Source organism: Sabethes cyaneus, chromosome 2 (genome assembly GCF_943734655.1).
Source record: "Sabethes cyaneus chromosome 2, idSabCyanKW18_F2, whole genome shotgun sequence".
In the NCBI taxonomy this organism is placed as follows: Eukaryota; Metazoa; Arthropoda; class Insecta; order Diptera; family Culicidae; genus Sabethes; species Sabethes cyaneus.
In genome coordinates this window covers 29,047,382-29,067,498 of record NC_071354.1, presented here as the reverse complement: position 1 = coordinate 29,067,498, position 20,117 = coordinate 29,047,382, and the positions used below count along the sequence as shown (strand labels likewise).

Genomic DNA, 20,117 nt, shown 5'->3' with positions numbered 1-20,117 from the left:
TTAAGCAATTATAACGCCCTTTGTATAACCTCTGTACGCTTAGCCAGCCCGAAGCTTGATACTATCACCAGCTTTAGATGTTTAAGAGCTGAAAAAAGGTTTTTATTTCTAAAACTAACCATAGTTCAGCCACAGGTTGAATAAAATCAGTTATCAAAGCGTAAAATTGTTACTAGAGTAGCTGCTTTCGAAGCTGCTACAATAGAGCTGGAGCTTCATAGAGACTTTTGCGCGTTTCTAATTTGCGCAATGCAGTCAATTCTATTTTTTAGAACGAGAAATAGTTTTGCAATACCTTTTCAGTCGTTTAATCAACGTCTCATCAACTTGTATGCATCCAAAAAAATTTATTTTTAAATTTAAAAAATTGACCCTGTCATATTTATTTTGCTATGGCGTCGTATGCTATATTTTTAATTTCGAATAACATTAACTCGTATATGCAAGCTAATTAAAAATGCATGTCGTCTTCTTTCGGATACCAAAGGTGGTCCAGTTTCAATCCCAATTTAATGTTCAATTTTAAAGCCAATTCCAAGTCGAATTTAATTCCAGTTATATCTGAGGTCCATTCCAGATTCAAACCAAATTTAATTCTGGTTTCAAATCTGTTTACAAGTCCAATTTCAAGCCCAATTTGAGCGCAACATAGTCTAATTTAATTCCAATTTACGTTCGACTCAAACTCGAATTGCAACTTCCAATTCAGGTACAGTTTGAAATCTAATTTTTAATTTAATTTTGACCCAATTTTTTACAAAACATCAAGTCCAAATGCTAATCTAATGTCTAAGGGTTATTCCACGTCATCAAGTGACCAGGAAAAATTTAAACGTGTAATCGACCTTCACAGATTTGAACTAAACTTTGCCAGATTGTTCGTTTTCAGTCAGAAAGTAAAAATGCAAAATTTGGTGCCGGTTGAACATTTGCTCGATTAATGGGAGCACCTCCATTTTGAGGTATCGAAATTTTGAATTTAAGTTTGATTTCAAATCCATTTCACAGGTGGGCTGTGGGCTCAGACTGGAACATACATCCCGTCTGCTCTATAAAATTTAATGTAAAAAAGTCCTAATAGTCCCAGTTGTTAACCTAATTGACTGTAGATAAATTATTTATTTACTTAGAAAAGATCCGTTATTCTACGATTACTTGGTAAGTTGTCTGTCCAAAATCCGCTTTGAAAGTAGTGTTGCGAAGCCCACACTCGTGTGGTCTAATTTTCTCACACACGCGTAAACATTCTAACGCAAATGCGCCGGCATATGCATTCCTTTCTGACTCTCGCTCTTATTTATTCATGCACTGCGACGAGTTTATGCGAGTGTGTATTTAGCTAACAGCTACGGTCGTCGTTCCCGTTCGTCATTGCAGCCCGAGCTTCTAATACCGATTACTCACGAGAGCTCGCACTCCCGTCCGTGAGCAGAATCAAGGCTGAAGATGAAGAAGAAAAGAAAAAGTAATGCAAAATCTGTATCCCAGTGCGCCACTAGACCTCACGGGCAGCTGAATTCTTACGAGTTATTCGACTCGAGAGTAAGCTAATGAAAAAGACGATATGAGGATGTGCTTTCGCGAATGTGTAGATAGCAGAATGTCTGCATACAGCAACGGCGGCTGTTTGCTTTACGAGTGTCTCATTCTGATCAGCTCCTATAGAATAGAGTCGAGACCCAATCGTCATGCTACAGAAGAAGCTGAAATAAACGAAGCACCATCATAAATCACAGCGAGTGAGTTATCCGATTCCAACGAAACAACAGCGGAAACAAAACCAACTGCACTTACCTATCCATTGTAGCACGAAAAGCGAATTTAAGCGGGAAGTGTGATACATTTGCTTTTGAGATTTGAAAAAACCCATTTTGATTTTATTTTACTTTTTCATATACTTTTTTTCTCTTTTCACTTTTTATTTGACGCCGTCTTTTTATATTTTTCAAGTAGAAAGGAAAGAATATCGATAGTTCGATCAGTTAGTTTAAATAAGAAAACGAAATACAATATATAATTATAATAATAATAATAATAATATGATAATAATAATAATATAATAATATAATAATAATTAATTTTCTGTTTGTTGTTTTGTTATTACTTGGCTGTGGCATCTAGTTCACAAATTTACACAAATATAATAGAGTTAGAGTATAGTTTGAATAATAATTCACATGATTGCTAAGAATTGACGATTTTTCAGTTGCTTTATAATAGAAAATACGGTCGCAGTTGCTGTGAATTCCAAGATTATGATGGATGAAAATTGCTAGATTTATCGTTTCGCTTGAAATATCAGATTGTTGTTGTTGTCTGCTGTTGTTGCTGATAGTTGATTATTATTATTATTCGCTCGATTGCATTTGTGCTGCGTCGTCCTGCTCTGCTAAAAAAAGGCGTATGGTTTCATAAATAATTAAATAGGATTATCGCTTACTACACACAGAACGAAAATAAACTACTTAATGAACCTAATTGTATTGATTCCTAGATACGTCTTTTCTTTTTTGGGGCTCTGGTGCTATAGTTGCTCTCTTTCGGCTAGGCCCATATCAGACTGTCTGTGTGTATGGGGGGAGGAATGGGTGGTGGGCGATTACAGACATACAACACAGGTTCGCTGGTTGATTGGTTAGTCAAATCGAGTCGCGATGCCCTTCCTTCTCTCTCTGTCTCTTTCACCGCTTACGCTTACTTATACATATTATACACAGACAGCAGACGCGCGCGCGTGCAAGTACCGTACCTACATGCTGATCAAGCGGTTACCTTATTGCTGATCAAGCGGCTGGCTGCTCCATGGAAGACACTCTTGATTGCTTGTTGTTTTTGTTTTTTTCTTTGCTGTTTCGGGGGATGGGAGGATAAGGATTGAAAGTTGGGATCCGGTTAGTCGGTTGAGAGTACGTGTGGTTGGGCAAGTGCAAAACAACACAGTTTCTTACATTTACGTATATAATTTAAATAAGTTAGGCGGCTAAAAAATGCAATAAATAAATAGAAAAAAAGTTTGAGAGATCTTTTTATCTTGCTTATTGCCTGTTGCTGTTTTGTATTTGTTTTGTTTTATGAAAAAAGGGTTTGACACTAATCGATGTTACGCGCACACAGTAGGAGCAGTAGGCTATGACTAACTAACTAGAGCTTTTACTCTTTTCAGTTTGCAAACAAAAGCTAATACAAAACTAGCAGTTTTTTTTCTATTAAGAAATTTGTCTTTTAATCATATTTTGCGTAGGCTAACTAGCGTGAAAAAATCACAAAAATTCCCGTGCATGGTTCAGAGATAAATAACGGGGAAGGGTTGGTTGGGGAACAGCGACTCGATTTGATCTTGCAGAAAACTAAAGAAAGGGGGAAGGGGGCTAAAATCGCTCATTAGTTTGCGCTGTTGCTTGTTATAAATCTGTACAAAAATAGTATCCGAATAAATCATTTTGTATTCTTAACTTTCTCTTTCAATAGTGCTTCATCAGTTTGTTTTGTTTCTCTTATTCTAATGGAAGATTTGCTGAGTGTTTTCTTCGCTCGTTTTATACATACATAAAATATGGTTAAACTCTGTTTCTCTTGTCTCTGTTGTTTTTTTTGTCTTACGAACTAACCTCACAATGGGAAATTAAAGCAAATATTCGGGAGCCGTCGGAAGACCGCTCGCTTTGGCATCTCGTGCACCCGTCGGTTCGCTTCCACTTACCTCTATACAAATAGATCGGTTGTCTTTTATCGTTCGCGTTTGACTTTCGCATGTCTCCTAGTAACACAGATGGCAGTAGGCTTAGTATAGTTACTAAAAACTATGATCACAATAAGGAAATTAAAACAGAAAGTATAACACCCATCATCCAACTTTCACAGACGAACGAACGAGAACGGTGAATGGTACCAGGAAGCGAGGGGTCTTCCGATCGTTTTCTTGCGCGCACGCTCCCAGATCAATCGTTTAGAACTCTTGTTTTACACACATCCTATTATTTTCTTTGTATGCTATTTATACACAGTTTGCTGGAAGAATCATGATAACCTTAACTAGAAACTAGAGGATTTCTTTTTTATATTCATCGGTTTCGCTCGACCAATTTTCTCTCGATCGAGTGCGATCACGTGGTTTTTTCTAGCGTGCGCTCATCAGAGTAGAATGTATCGTAAAGAAAATGTACACAAAAGTAGGTTAGGGCTTGCACTCTGTATATCCTAGAGGGTCGATCCTAGTAGGCTGAAGTTGCGCCGCAAAGCGGTCGCCTGTTGAGTGCGTTTGTTGTGTGTTTATATGAAAAACCTAAACCTGTACATGACTCGATGGAAGTAAACAAAAAAAAATATACGAAAACTCAACCCAGCCTACTAGGATGCTGTACACACACGAAACAAAAAAACGATTTCATTATTTTGCATTCATAAATAGATAAGGCACTAGCTGGTGTGACCAAAATAAATGTTATATAAACAATGTCTTTTTTTTAGGCAAACAGTTATTATTGTTGTTGTTGTTGTTGTTGCTGCGATATAAGTTACGAGAAAATATACATATTTCAGACAAAAATATATGCTAAATCGAACTGAGCTTAATATGTAATGCGCGAAAAGGGAAATCCACACTTTATTCCCTCCTATTTTTTGTCGTCCTACTCTCTAACCATTCAACGCGCGCAATTTGTTGGTTGGTTATGTGCTAAAGGTGACTTTAAATAGTCGCAAGATAGCGGAGAAAGAATTGAACTGCAGTTTCGCTTGTTTGTTTGTTTGTTTGTTTACGAATGAATTATCCTATTTTCCCCATTGATAAATAGTCCGGGAAAACAGGCAGCAGAAAAAATAAATAAAATAAATAAAAAAATATAAAGATAGGCTGACAATAATAATAATCATAATAACCATAGTACTAATAATGATTACGTTAGTGTAATTGTATTGGATAGAAACACAAAGCAAAAATGATTGGTTTCCTCTTGTGTGGATTTATAGCTTGTATTTTTGCTTGCCCTATTTTGCAACTGTATGCGTATTGTGTATGTATGATATGCACAGAAGAGGGGTTTTGAAATCGGAAATTGGTTTCTCACTGGAAGCTCTCGTTGGTATTTGAACTCGCACACGCACAAGCGTGGCTCCTCCGTCAAGGCGGACCGCACGCCCAACTGCCCTTGCACTTGTGGGTGGGTGTGGGGTGTGTGCGTGTGCGTTTGTGCTTAGTTTGATTTAAATAAAATTATAAATTTAATATAAAAATAAATAATTAAATAAGTGTTTTCGTTCTTCCACCGTGTTTTTTCGGGCTGCAATGATTTTAGTTTTGTGTTCCTGCACGCGTGAAGTTACAAACCATTTCGTTTAAATAAATATCGGTACCATCCATCATAATAGGCTTAACTTTGAGTGTTTCCTTTTACTGTAGCTTTTGATTATGTTGATCAAACTTTGTCTTTTTTTTCGTCGGATATAAATAGGTACCCTTAGTTCTGTCTAGCAAGACACTGTTTCTTGTTTTCAACCTCTCGTTACTCCCCTAGATAAGTATATGTACACAAACCATCAGTGCGAGCGCGCACGCGCGTGTCTGTGAGTGTGCGAGTGAATGAGTGCGTACGCTTTTTTGTGTTTGCCTAAGCGTGCGTGCGTGCGTGCGTGCGTACAGAGAAAAGTTCAATCACAACAAGCAAATCTCAACGCACCCAAACAGACACACAAGCACACACACACATTAGAGCATCAGTCTGTTGAAGGCCTCCACTGTCGAGCTGAGCCGGTTGAACACCGGAAGCCTTGCGTCGCCATCCATACCGGCAATGGTACCGTTGGCGTTGGCAGCAGCATTCAGGGACACTAGCGACGGAGATGGCGGTGGAGGAGTGGTCATCGGTGACATACCATCGATCGGGGTGGCAGGCGGTGACGCTGGGAAATTGAAAGCACTCTGCTGCTGTTGCTGCTGCTGCTGCTGCCCATTGGTCGGTGGGAAGGTGGGACTGCCCTGTTCCGGGAAGAAGCTTGCCATCGATGTTGTTGGTGACAGCGATAGGGACCCGATTGGGGATGCTCTGGCCGAACCGGTAGACATCGACAGGGCCGGACTGAGTGGAAGCTGATGTTGTTGCTGCTGTTGCTGCAACAGAACGGCAGTTTGCTGTAGTTGAGCTTGCTGAAGGACAGTTGCTGTGGCAGCCGCCGCATTAGCCGACTGATTGTTACTGCCGGAATTGGCCGCAGCTGCGGCCGCTGCCAACTGGGCATGGTACGCAGCCACCGAGCGATTATGATTTCGGGCCTCTTCGGCGTTGTGTACGAAGTGACAACGCGGTCCGTACGGGCAGAATCCAACACTGTGGAATGTGCGGCACAGCTCGGTCTTGTACTTTGGATGACGCTGAAGATTACGCAGTTCCTGCATGCCGTGGGCAAACTGGCATTTATCACCATACTTGCACTCGCCAGCCTCCTCGAACGGTCGGCACAGCTCAGTTTTATATCTGCAAGCAGACACAAAAGAGGGAACCAAATGTCAAAAAAACAATCAACCCAAACTTCGATTTTAATCCTAGCAGAAAGAAAAACAAGGGGACACCCACCTGGACGTGTTGACCTGCTGCGGCAGCGGTTCGGACTGGGTGCGTTCCAGTCTGCGGTGGCCACCGCCACCGCCACCCCCACCGGACACTACGGCGGCGGCAACGGCAGCCGCACGGTTGGCGGCGCGATTCGTCTGGGCCAGCACGCTGGCGGCCGTCGACATCCGAAGCAGTTCCATCAGCGATTCCATCGTGGCGTTTGTGGCTGCTGCTGTCGCTGCCGACGTCGCGCTGGTAGCCCCGACCGGATGGGACGCCGTGCGCGTTAGGGTGTTGTGAAGCAGAAGCTGGCGGGCGTTGTGTTGCTGTTGCTGTTGCTGGACATGGTGCGTCTGATGATTGCTCTCATGATGATGGTGGTGGTTGTGGTGCTGATGTTGTTGCTGCTGCTGATGGTGGTGATGATTCTGCTGACTCTGATGGGACATGTGGAAATTCTGCTGCAACAGAATCTGACTGCTGGTAACGTGATGGCTGGTGCTACCGAGCAATGAACTGCTGCTGCAGCTATTGCTGTTGCTAGAGGCAGTGCTGCTGCTGCCGTTTGTGCCACTGGTGCTCGAGATGGTCATCTGCGCTGTGCTTCTGGAGTTTGTTTGATTCTAAATAATGCAAATAGAACAAGAGAGAAAAACAAATCCAGTTAGGTTGCGTTTCGTTGCGCGGATTAGTATGCGGCTTAGCGATATATCATGAGTAATTCATTGAGTTTATTTCATCAGTTTAAAACCGACGGGTTGTTTTGACATTCTAATCGATTCCGAGCCAACTTACTGAATATGGATTGGGAGCGTTGGCCTTGGATTTAAAAGTCAATAGCCTAGCACTATAGGTGCCTCATGGAGCATGAGGCAGACTTTAAAAAAACTAGCTTAAAATAAGTTTCGACATTTGAAATCCATACCGTAGCGTATCTTATCACCGTAAGAAGTTTCAATTTTTACGACCCGGTCCTCAGCCGGTCTGTATCAACTATGAAAGTATGTGTTATCAGTTCTTGCCTTCTTGCTATCGCTGGCCTACAACGATAAACTTACCAACCGCTCTTCGAGCGGTTCCAATCAACCATAGTAGCAAGACGATCTGAATTCGAGAACTTACCGAATTTTCCTTCGGAAAAGAACCATCATTGGTGGTAGACATTTTTGCTGCTGAAGATTTAGCTTATTTTTTTTTCGTTAAAAACAGAACACGTGAGAATTTGGACACTACGAAATAAATTTGGATGATTGCGAAGAGAAAAACGTCGATTTGATTATCAAATTTCCATCTAACTTCTGATGTCGGTTGCTATGACTTCAGGAAAAAGCAAAAGTCGCAACAGCCCGCTTAGTACATCTGCAGCCGCCTACACAAAGTACCGTAAAGGAAGAATATCGTAAAGTTGTAAACGTTGTAAACAAATGGCAGCAGAAACGCCAGATTTAATTGAAAAACACCAATAGGAAATTACGAAATTAAAATTATGAAAACCTATTCGGGATACTGCTCTTATTATGAGAAAAGGTCCACTATTTTCCAATAGTGTACAGAAATCATAAATTATTAAAGAAAATTGTTGATTTATGGAAAAACCTGAGACGATATGCCCATTTTTGACCATTTTAACTTTTGTATTTCGAGAGCAAATCTGCACATCTGTCATCCCTGAACAGCGTTCGGCGCTTGGTTCGGCGGTTCGGCTGAGCTGGAACGAGACCTATGTACACTATTACTTAGGTACGGCAAACGCGGCATGTTTGTGTTCGTAATATGCTGAAAAGTATAGGTGTATTAGTGTCATCGTTGTACGGCACAATGTTTATGCTTTTTTATGCCCGTAGAAGAATAGGGCGAGATTGACGTCACCCTTGCTGTTTACATTATTTGCGCTGCTAACACAATCAAACGGTACGTTGTTCCACACCTCTACTACTTCACATAGGAACGAGACGAACACCTAAAAAACCTGCGATGACAAGAAGGCTCGGGGGGTGCGTGAGTAGTATCCTCATACTTGATTACTTCGTGATGTTGAAAGTTTTAAAGTAAACTCGGATAATTCCTTTTATTCAATTAAAATTGTTCTAGAGCCTGTGCGTTTATTAGACCTGTTGGCAATTACGCGTCTCGCGCAAAACGTTGGTGATCCTATGCTTGCCCTAGACCGTAGGGTCCAAAAAATAATGGAGGGAAAATTTTCTTAAATAGGTTTCCGTGCCAATTTCTAAGATAAATCTGCGCAGCTTAACGCAAAAGATCGTAAATAGTATATTATGATTAGAAAATTTACCAATTTGATGATGTTTCTACAAATTTATTTTATCAAATTTATTTATGTTACCCAGTTAACCGCCCAGTTAGCTTCGTGATACAATGCTGGTATAACAAGCCAGTCGTCGTTTGTTCAAATCTCGGCTGTTCGACCTTAGTCAGTCAGCTGGTTCGTTGCACTAGCCCCGTAACTGTCCTGTACTCTAACAGCCAGCTGTGTAGTCTGTCGATAAAGAAGGGTCAAGTCTTAGAAAGTCGTTTAAGCCCAAGGTTTTGTTTTTTTTATTTTTGATGCTTAAAAATCATAATTTGTTTTCATAAAAGGAGTTCCCAAATTACCATTTTTTATGGTTTACTTGCTAGTTCAGCTCTCTCAGTTGGCCTCGAGATATGACGTTGCCCAGGTAACCAATAAGCATTAGTATAAGCAGTAAATCAATCGTTTATTAGCATCCCTGGCGTTTTATACAGCAGGTTGCTGTTTATCAGCCTTTTGACTGCATAACTGTTGTAAATTGGCATCCACAATTCTATTTAAATTCTTCTTGTCGGTAACTAGCTGCAAATAAGCATTGCCAGCACTATATGAGGGCTAGCAGTAAAGTAGCCGCATATTTTGCCCAAATAGCATTTAAGTAGCATTTAAGGCAACTTAAATGCTGATTGGCTTGCATTTAAATTGCATTAGAAATGCTTATTGATTACCTCGGTGGTATAGCAAGCAAAATATGACGTCGCATGTTCGAGTCTCGACTGGGAGAGGCTGTCAGAGTCAATAGGTTCGTAGCATTAGCTCCGCAATTATTCTGTGCTTCTAACAGCTGGCTGCCCAGTCTGCCATATAAAAACAGAAGGGCAAGTTACGAAACGGAATGTAGCACTAAGGCTTTCCTTTAATTTTTTTTACAAATTCAGCGGCTCAAAAAAAAAGGAATTTTATCAGATGTTCTTGCCCATGTTGGTCTTAAACTGCAGCTGTATATAATTTGGACACTTACAGCAAAATCAAATGAAGGTGCTTCATAAAGGGTCAACGAAACTTTGATTGATGCAGCTTTCATTTTATTTTGGCCAAAAACAGGCATGGAAGAAGATCAATGCATCATTAAATTTATTTCTCTTCGATCAAGGTTGCTTTAAATATCATTTGTGAAAATTACGAAAATTAATGGTGCTAGGATGCTGCCTTGAGGTGCTTCAGAAAGTATAGCGACAGAGTACGAAAAATATTTTTTTCCCGCTTTATACAAAGAGATAACTATAGAATTTAGGTGTCGTGTGAGAATAATGGGTGAGCGAAAATGTTTACCCTACAACTATACATGTGAGTGAATATTTTAATCTCTCGTACAGGCCAATTCTAGGGCAAGTGCAATAATCCTACTGCCTGACTGCCTCTAGCAATACCGTTCAACCGAGATTCGAACAAACGACGAACTAGCTTGTACCTCGAAGCTGAGAGGCACACCGCTTGTAAGATAGCTATTAAAATCATTGTTAGTGGCTACGTCCATATTTCAAACAGGTTGTTTACAAAATAATGGAGGCAGTCCATAGGGACCCAGATTCTTCTAGACCGTTTTGGCATCTAGCAGTACCTCAAGCTTGATAGCAAGCTGATTTTTCCTGCACCAATCAGTAAACAAATCCAGGAGCCTCTGAAGCTGGATACAATTATCTGCTAGACCGAACTGCCGAGTATAATTTCAAGTTATCAGCAAACATTAGATTACATCCATGCAGCGAAGCAATATCACTGAAAAATAACACAAACAGGAAAGGAACACTCGAGAAATTAGTAAATGAGGAAGAAATATTGTTACTGGCCGCTTCACGTTGAATTGTCGGAAGATTATTGTGGCGCTTGATATTTAAGAAACCAGCAAACATGGCCATGGGAATTTCTGCTAACTAAGATTAGATTAACTATCATCATAGAATCATCATTCTATATTAATATTTGCGCATTTGGGTAAAAATTCAGAAGCTAGAAGTCTCGTTTGACCTTTGATTTAACTGTATTCCTTATTCCATTTATTTTTTCGGCATAGCAACAAGTTTAGAATGTTGCTTGAAACGGTGGTCCATTGTTGCTTTGTATCGAATGTGGCCTATCGTTCCCATTTCGATGACCGACAAGTACTTAGAGGATGTGTCTACACTGTCCAATAGCTGAACCAAGAGTTGATAACTATTCAATCTGAACTACCATGGTTCGTCCGGCAATTCGCGGTTTATTATGGGAATTGGTAAGGTTTTCTCTGAAACAATTAGACATATTTGGCACTCCTTAACAAAAAACTAAATCCGCTCTAAATTGTAGATCTCGTCCAGTAGATTTATTGTCAGACAGGATAACACGTCAGACACACTTAAATTTGAGATTTGGGATGCATTTCACAACAAAGTCAGAAGACTGTTGACTCAAGGCCTTTGACGTTGCGCGAAGTCTTTGCTTTTCAAATAAAAAGCGAATTCCCCCACGGCCCAAACCCTGGCAGAGGCTTAGCTCTGCGTTCGAGAGTCCTTTAGCTGAAAATCTGGTAAAAGCTTTTGATGTACAGAGAACAGAGTATTATACTGGAAAATTTAAATTCAATAGACACTGCTACCTACCCAATAGCGGACGTATCCACATAAAATGGCGTTTCATCTGTTACGCTAATACGCTAATCTTAAATTTGACGTTAGTACCCCGTGCTTCAGACACTGGGACTTGGCCTCTGCAGTTTCGTCTAATAAAATGAATTCGATTTTAGCAGCAATCTACACTTGTCCGTCTTTTCCGTAAAGTTTATGAGGTCTAAAAACCTTTTAACCTCCGATTGAGATTCGGCTTTACGGAACTCCCCAATTGCCTTCAACTTGTCCTCCTCAACTCACATGCCGTGGTCATGGCCCAGTAAAACCCAAGTAACTTTACCGGATATTTTCCAATCACATATTTTTCCTAGTTGATGCTTTTACGTTATGTTCCCGCAGGCGAGGGACTGCAGACCTGTAAGTTCTGGTCGTGCTCCTCTTACAGGTTTTTACGTATACGATAATAATATTATGGTCCAAGGAATTATGAACATCTGCTCCAAGGAATTGGAAATACTATTTGGAAAATATCGGACGCGTTGCAAAGTCCGAAAAGCAACCACTTGAAGCGAAAAGTTTCCCGCAAAGAAATCCGTGAGATGCCCAATTACGTATGTAAACTGCTTTCAGAGAGAATTTGCAGTCGATAATTTTCTTCTAAAGGTACTTCTCTTTACAAACATCTTTTCAAAAAGAAGCCCAGGCCAGTTATCAATTTTGGACATCAAAAGATTTTTAAAAATTTTGCTTAAGAAATCGTTAGTCGCTCGAGCTGCGTATAAACTGTAACGCCATCCTGTTGAAATGAAGAGTTATCCAAGCCAATAATATCGATTTTTGAGTGTAAAAAGTGTCTTCTTTCTAGTCTTAATAGCGCGAAAACGGCCACCATACACAGAAATTATTTTGACAGTATATTCTCTAGAAAGGAAAACTCAGTCATGTAGCGGTCCGATTAGTGTGTGACATATTACACGTGTAATATTAGCTAATAAGTCTCAAATTGAGACTGGTTTATCGATGTACTGCATGATTTGTGACTCCAAGCTGCCTCTAGTAAAAAGACTAGAAAAATTTGTTATCCCGCCGGCTAATTCATCGGTTCGAAAGATGAAATCAACAATTCACTGAAACAATAAGCTGATAGAGCCATTGTTTCACGAGCTGTGTACCGCTTAGCGCCGTTTTGTTGGAACTAAATGTCGACAATATGACGAGGTTTCAGGCTGTCAATGGCCGGCTATCATCATGGTTTGATAGGACCATAGGTTTTTGACCGTAACGTATGCTTTGATCTCATTGTTGTAAAGAAATATCGACCAACGATTGAACTCGGCCATAAATCACATCCAGGCCAGCCTGGTTTCATTTAGGAAGCTGGAAATTTAACTGCTCTGAAGCTGTTCATTGTTCTTTGGTAAGACTTATGGTCGGAAATTTTTGTTGTGATTTTTACGATGCAAAAATTGTTTGACCGCTTACAAAATCAGTTCCAGAAACTCAATAGTATTGTTCGTGATAATTTGTGTTAAGAAAGGTTGGGATCTTCAATGTTCATTTTGTATCATTCGGTACAATTAGATTCTCGTATTGTGATCATTTTTTGTATTATATTGGCAAACACAAAAAGTGGCCTCATCACTGGAAATTGCAGTAACATTTTCAAGCAGACAAATTTTGTCAAACGATTGTTTCTTAGGTCATTCCAACTTCCGCCAACGGGCATCTATCCGGGTTTGCTAAACTTTGGATTGTGTCGCAAAAAATTATAAACAGCAAAACCTGAATAAAACGGAGATACAAAAAAAAAACACTCCGGCGCACTCCGATTATCCAATACTGCACCACTCTGAGGCGGACTGGGTCACCGAGCCAAACAACGAAAGTGAAATTATCCACGAAATACCTGCCTTTCCTCGCGGCACTACTCAACAACAAAAACACTTGCGCGGCGTTGCGCGGTGCGGCGGCAGCAGTTTGTCCTACATTTTCCAAAACCACAACAAATCGATCATAATTCAGCCGAAACAGATTGCGAAAACTCGCGCACCATTGCCCACCAGACACGCGCGCAATCATCTATCCGCATCTGCAGCGCAGCGTAGCAAGCGCAGCCCAAGCTCAGTTGCTTTCGCGCGCTCGTCGTATAGTAGCTGAGCGGCCGATGACCTACCTGGTACGCGCGGTGTGCTACTTTTCACCACCGACCGAGCCCGAGGAAACGTGGAGGAAAGTGCGCGCCCCGGAGGGGGTCGCTTATGTCATATTCCGGAGGCCCTCGAAACGTAAACAAGCCCCTCATCGATAGACCCAAGCAGCAGCGCTGCAACCTTGCTGAAGGACGTACGCTGCACAGCGGCACGCAACGCGAATAGCCCACGGGTACGAGTCGAATGAGCGAGCGAACGAGCGAGCGGTGAAAGTGTCCTAGTTTTAGCCGCGAAGCGGCGGTGCCATTCCCTCCGATATGCCTTCCCTTCGAAAAAATTGTATAATCGCCCGGTTTGTGGCCCCTTTTCGAGGACCCCGCGCACCGTCGTCGTCATGATGGTATGGTAGTAACCGGTTCCGAAGGCCTCGTTTTCCGGGGCATGCTACTACTACTAGGCGGAGAGGGAAAACGCTGATTACCGTTCGGAACGACTCCATGCGTTTTGTGGTGGTCGGTGGCGCTCTCGGGGTTGTTGGCGCGATGATGGACGTGAGATAATCGTCGTGCAAAACAGAGACCCACAGAGTGTTTTTGTAGCTGTTGCTGCTGTTGCGCGGGAAAACCTGAATGTGACAGCACTTTGAAAAATGGTCCCATACCTGCTGCTACAATCACATCAGCATCATCGTCATCATCCGCCAGCCCGCCAAGGCCTTTTGGAGTACGGATGCGATTATGCAAACTCCCTCTGCCCGTATGTATGTGCGTGGAGGGCAGCATGGTCGATGATGGTTTCATTACAGGCGAAGATCGTAACGATATTGCCGATAAGTGGGCTCCAGGAAGAGACCTGTTTTACTGCACCCTCGGCTCGGTGGTGAATGAACGAAAGGTGACTTGACGGATAATAATAATGGGACGCGATTGATGACCGGTTTTTTGACGCGTGGCAACAGCTGGCGTGTGAATATCTAAACATTTAAATAAACTTGAACGAGCGGCAAGAGCGTTGTTTTCTATGCGAAAAAGTTGATGAGATCATTGCAAATGCGAGTGAAGAGATAGGTGGTGCTGCTGCTGCAGCAGTAACAGCAGTGAGATCGAGAGTAAACACAATGGCCTATATGGCGAGTCGGTCGCCTATTACGTAAAATGCTGCTTGGCATTAGCTAGCGTCATCATATAGGTGAAGAGAGCTTTCAGCGTCTGCCGTGTTTTCAATCACGATAGACGAACACATGAGATGTTGCCAGGTAGCGCGCCGTAGATAAGGTTAGAAGTTGGGAAAAAGCTATTGAGAGAGCACATGCCAGCAATTGTTCGCATAGTTTGATAGGAGATAGCGGCTTGACAGCCGCGTATTTATTACATGATTGCATTTTTTTTTCAGCATCGTCCGAAATTTGATCTAAACTAGGACGGTTGATAAAACCTCACGCTTTGAGAAACAACAGTTTTCTTTTGCTTATCATTTCACAGGGTCTAAGCTGGACTGGTTCTTTGTTATAGAAGTGATGTCATGCCATAGACGGAGAACGTCATCGACGGCATGCTTTTCCGTCTGCTCTTTGCCACAGTCGACAGCTGTACATATTACATCGAAGAAATATTGCTCGGCTTTCGCAATACTCGACCCGTTCGCTACGGAACGGCACGACCGGCTATAGATTCCTCTGAAAACAGCAAGTTGTGCCCGCTCCCATAACTGCATAAAGTCTCGATATTTTTCTTCTATTAAAAACGTGGCGTACCCTATGTATGGTTGACGTTAATTACCGTACTGCAGCCCATGTGCAAATCGAAAACTCCACCATCACACCGCCGGTTCGAAACGCTCATGCGGCAGTAATGACTTCGAGCAACGGGGAAACTGGAGACGAGGCACGCCTTCCGCCTCGTGCTACTTGCGGTAATAGGCGCTCCGCTAGAGTTTCCTGATTGGTCTCGCACAGTTGTCGCTAAACGATCGATGAATGAAAATAAAAGTCTAGTTCGATAGCCAGCCTGTCACAGCGTATATAATATAGTAGTGGGTACTCCATCAACTAACTAACGAAACAAAACACGCGGAATCGCGCCAACGATTCGGGTTACCACTCGCTCGGGGATACGTGTTTATGGTAACAGCACTTGTAAAATTAAACAAAGAAAACAAACACACTTGCGCCGCGGTTGACTGACTGAATGACTGACTTGAAGGATCGCTCCGATCCGGCGGGGGGGTTGGCATGAGTGAGCAGCACTCGCACTGTCGCACAGGTTCTAAATGGTTTGAAATTGCGGTGCGGTCGACGTGCGGAAAAGTGTGCGTTGGTTGGATAAAAACAAACTGTCGAATGATCGGCTGATGTTGCTGCTGGTTGTTGGCCGCCGACTATGATTTCGGTATTTTTGGGAAACTTTTTCGAATAAAATAAAAAAAAACTAGAAGGGCAATGACATGGGCCGCCACGTGGGTATCAAAGCGAGTGTAAACACAACCAGGGGAATTTTGCCAGTTCTAAACCTGTGAATTAAAAATATCCGGTCATAAAAAAATGAGTGCTAACTACGGCGCTAACTCAAAGTCATATTGATCATACCGATAGCTGAAACGACTCTTCAGTTAAATGAAAACGTCGGAACTGCTATCCATTGAAGCTGCTTAAGTAATGAGGGCCAACGAGCTTTAATGATGGACTTTTATTGATCGTCGAAGTATGACAAATACATGAAGACGGAGTGAGCATGCTTGCGATCGTCTACCACACGCTCCGAACCCTATGTGATCAAAATCCGTATAAAAGATTTTTTTTCACAGCAGACATTCGCATGTACTTGCAATGCCGGAAGAGAACAATGTAAACATCAGATGGCCTTATTTTATCGTTTGTAAAGGTAAACATATACTCGTAAAAATGTAGGATTCGTACAGTATCCGTAACCGAATGCCTACTTCCCTGTTCATAACGACAATTGTAGCGTGGCCAACTATCGCGGGATGACATCACCTTGTGCAGATTTAAACTGCTCGAAATTCAGGTTTGAGATGTCCTCTTTTGTGCTTCCAAATGAAACATTTCTCCGGATCAACATGGATTCTTTCCTGAGCTATGTATTCATACAAATTTTATTCTATTTACGTCGCATTGTCTGATAACCCTGATGAAAACGGTAACCAAATCGACACAGTATACACTGAAGGCATCCTTGGATCACATAGACCTTCGAATATTGATTACAAAAATCGACCGACTAGGTGCTACATCTTTCCTTAGACGTGAACTGAAGTTATATCTGATAAATTGTTGCCTTTGCGTGTAGCTTGCTTCAGTGTAATCTGATTATTTCACAAATATATTTCTGGAGTTCCCCAAGGAAGTAACCTTGGTCCGCAATCAGTTTCTATATTCTTTATCGACATATGCTGCTTGCTATTATCTGGAATACACCAGGGTATGCTTACGGCCTACAGATATACATTACTACAATACGAAACGTTGCGGACTGCAAGAAACTTTAGCGGATGATTGATCATTTTCAGGACACTCTGAGAAATCACATGATTGTTAATGCCCAAAAATGCGTTTAACCGTAAAACCGCAACTATTATATGCAATTACTAAATCTAGAGCGATCTAGATTCTGTGAAAGCTGTGGGAGTCATTCTGGATACGAGTGATACTATTAGCGATCATTATACTCTAGTGTAATTGCAAAAGTCAATCGCAATCAGGATTTCATCATGCGCACAACGGAAAACTTCACGGACTCAAACAACACCTTGCGATCGTTACATTTCTCGGTTGTGCGATCATCTCTGCATTTGCAGTATGGAATCCCTAAATGGATTGCTCGATTTGAAGCTGTCCAGAAGAACTTTACAAGCCATCAGACTGTTTCCGTTGAATAACGTAGCCAACATGCCATCACATTTCATCCTATTTCAAAGTAAAGGGGATTCCTTTACCCAGTTATAGGTATCCTGGGGATTCGCCTTTCGGATTCTCATACAAGAATGCTGGTTCTATAGGCAGGGCATTTTGTACGAACCTTATGCAGGATTCCTATACACGATTGCAATGAAAAGAATCCCAGGGAATCTGTGCGAATCTTGTTGGTTCGTCCGGGAATGGTTACTCTACGCAGCAGACGTGACTCCATCAGACCAATATTTGCTGGAAAATGATTGTTAGGCGTCGTTGATGCACCTAATATTCCGAACAAATTGCATCATTGTACCATCAATGATACTTACGCCGCTGGAGGCTGGAGTTCAGAATATGGACGCAACGAACCGATAACCTCAATACGTCGACAGGTCAAACAGACCTTTGAGCTGTTCAATTACATTACCTTGGTATCGACATTCCAAAACTGGTTGAAACGATGTTTTCTGGATGGCTCTTATTTAGACATTAACGTCAGATGATCAACCTCAAGAAATAAGTAAGAAATAAGAAACTGAAATCATAAGACAGTATTGAACGAAGTAAGACTCAAGGACTCTATTTCTTGTTTGCGATCAATTTATAACCCAGTACGGTAGGTATTGCCAGTACTGCAAGATACATCGAGCGCTTTCGGAATCTTCGGAGGGATAAACTTTCCATTCGCACATCTTGAAAAACGCAGTGGGGTCTTGCTCACTCGCTTGATGGAAAGAGGAGTGCACATTAAGCTCGCACAGTCGCTTTCGACGAACTTTTGCATTCTTGTCTTGCTCAATTTTATAGCGAGAAGAGGAATATTGGCACGTGTTTTGAGTGAGAGTGACCGAGGCACGTATTTTGCTGAAGCTTCGTGGGAGTCTTACAAGAAGCCTTGCAAATCGTCGACGAGGAAAATTTCGGAGGCTGCTGGGAGAGATTAGTGCATTCGCTTAAAAGGTAATGAAGGAGCTTGAGCCACCGGAGGAGAACCACAGAACAATGCTTACAGCTTGCCTGTTGCAGGCCCTTCGGCATGCTCTCCACCAGGTTTTTTAGGTAATGTGAAGCAAGCACTTCCCATTACTGATTGCTGAAAAGTTTCCTGGATTTCGCGGACAGTTACCTTCAAGTTCTCGTTGACTTCGCGCTTTATCTTAGTATCCGTTCTCGCACCCGCTTCCTATCTCCGCCAGGGCAATCCACCACTGATTCAAACGTTATTAGTTTTAGAAGAATTTTCGCAACTGCTGCCTTGCTAATTCTATATACTTCCTAGCGACAGCCCGGTGCAAACAAAAGTGCGAGGAAATTTCCCCATCAGTTGATAAAATATTCGAAAAACTTTTTCCACGGTGGAGAAAATGAAAAATGCTATCGATACTTTTTAAACGATATTTTCGCCAAGCAAAAGTAATATTATTAGCGCGAAAGTAAAATTTTTGAGGCAAAAACCATAACTTTAATGACAAATGTTTTGGTTTAATCTCAGTGTTTTGCCCCACAGGGCAAGGAATCAGTCTTTTGGTTATACAAGTTTTTCGATAATGCAATTTTTCGTACCTAAGTTATGGCTGAAAAGAATCAGTTTTTCTGAAAATGTAATCAAATTCTCTCATCTCAAATAAGTTTTGTTCTGCGGTGCTTGTTTTTTTGTTTTTCCAAATATTTGTCGAAGTCATGAAGAGAAATATTTGATCAACGATCAAATGTATAGAAAAATATCAGGACAGATTACATGTCGCAGGTTGATTACCACGCTTGAACCCCTTGGCGTAGGTTCTTTACACTCTCAAAACTTCTCACCAATAAGTTGCCAAAATCGATTAAAATTTAGTCGAAATTACTCAGAATTTTCTGAGTCAAATTCTGGGAAGTTTTGATCTAAAAATTTAGAAGAATTGTGTTATAGACCCGACCGAATGGTTGACGTAGGACTAAGTTACGAAGATTCTACTTATAAAACTTTAAAAAAGTTTCGAAAGTAGTTTCACAATTATGACTAACTCAAATAGATCACAATTTGAAGCCGATTGTTTGTTTGTCAGTGAACGGTACCGTGGGCTGACTCACTTCAGAGTACGAAATCCACCAAATCCACGCACGATTAAAGACAATTACACCGCACAACAATAGTACAGCCGAGATAACGATAAAGCTCTCCCTCCCCAATTCGAAACCCACCTGGAAAATCCCACCTGATTTTGTTTTTTATTTTTTGTTTTCGCTATCGATAGAATGAATCACCTACACCGATACGGTTCGGTTGGTGGTATCCATAAAAAAAAAACAGTCGCAGACTTTAAAAAAGAGCCACACCATAAACAACTTTACTGGTTTCTTCATTCAGTCAGCAGTGTGAGCCAATTGAGGCAACACAACATGCTCGTCAATTCGAATTAATTCTTCCCAATTATGACACGTCGCGCTGCCTGCCTGGGTCGATCGACACCGGTGGCGGACAGGTGGCAACGGCGGCGGACAAGAAGATTCCCTTCTGCCACTGTGCCACCCCACCACCATCATCGTCGTCATCATCACTACCGGCCCATCATAATCAGCCGAGTCACGCAACAGTTGAGACACTTCTCTGTTTCATTGTGGCACTGGCAGGCAGGCAGGCAGTCTCAATTATTCGAGCTTTATTGTTAT

At 41.7% G+C, this 20,117-nt stretch overlaps 1 protein-coding gene across 1 annotated transcript in view; it reads right to left on the bottom strand.

Annotated features, from left to right (window-relative positions):
• Nucleotides 1–2,084: 2,084 nt before the first annotated feature.
• The window catches only part of LOC128738545 (protein TIS11-like), a 40,422-nt gene continuing 22,389 nt past the window's right edge, over nucleotides 2,085–20,117 (bottom strand). Inside the window, exons 3-4 of the mRNA XM_053833759.1 lie at nucleotides 6,570–7,171; nucleotides 2,085–6,470 (exon numbers count right to left, since the gene is read on the bottom strand). Coding sequence (XP_053689734.1) covers nucleotides 5,705–6,470; nucleotides 6,570–7,171 — 1,368 coding nt within the window. The 3' untranslated portion in view covers nucleotides 2,085–5,704. The remainder of the gene's footprint in view (nucleotides 6,471–6,569; nucleotides 7,172–20,117) is intronic.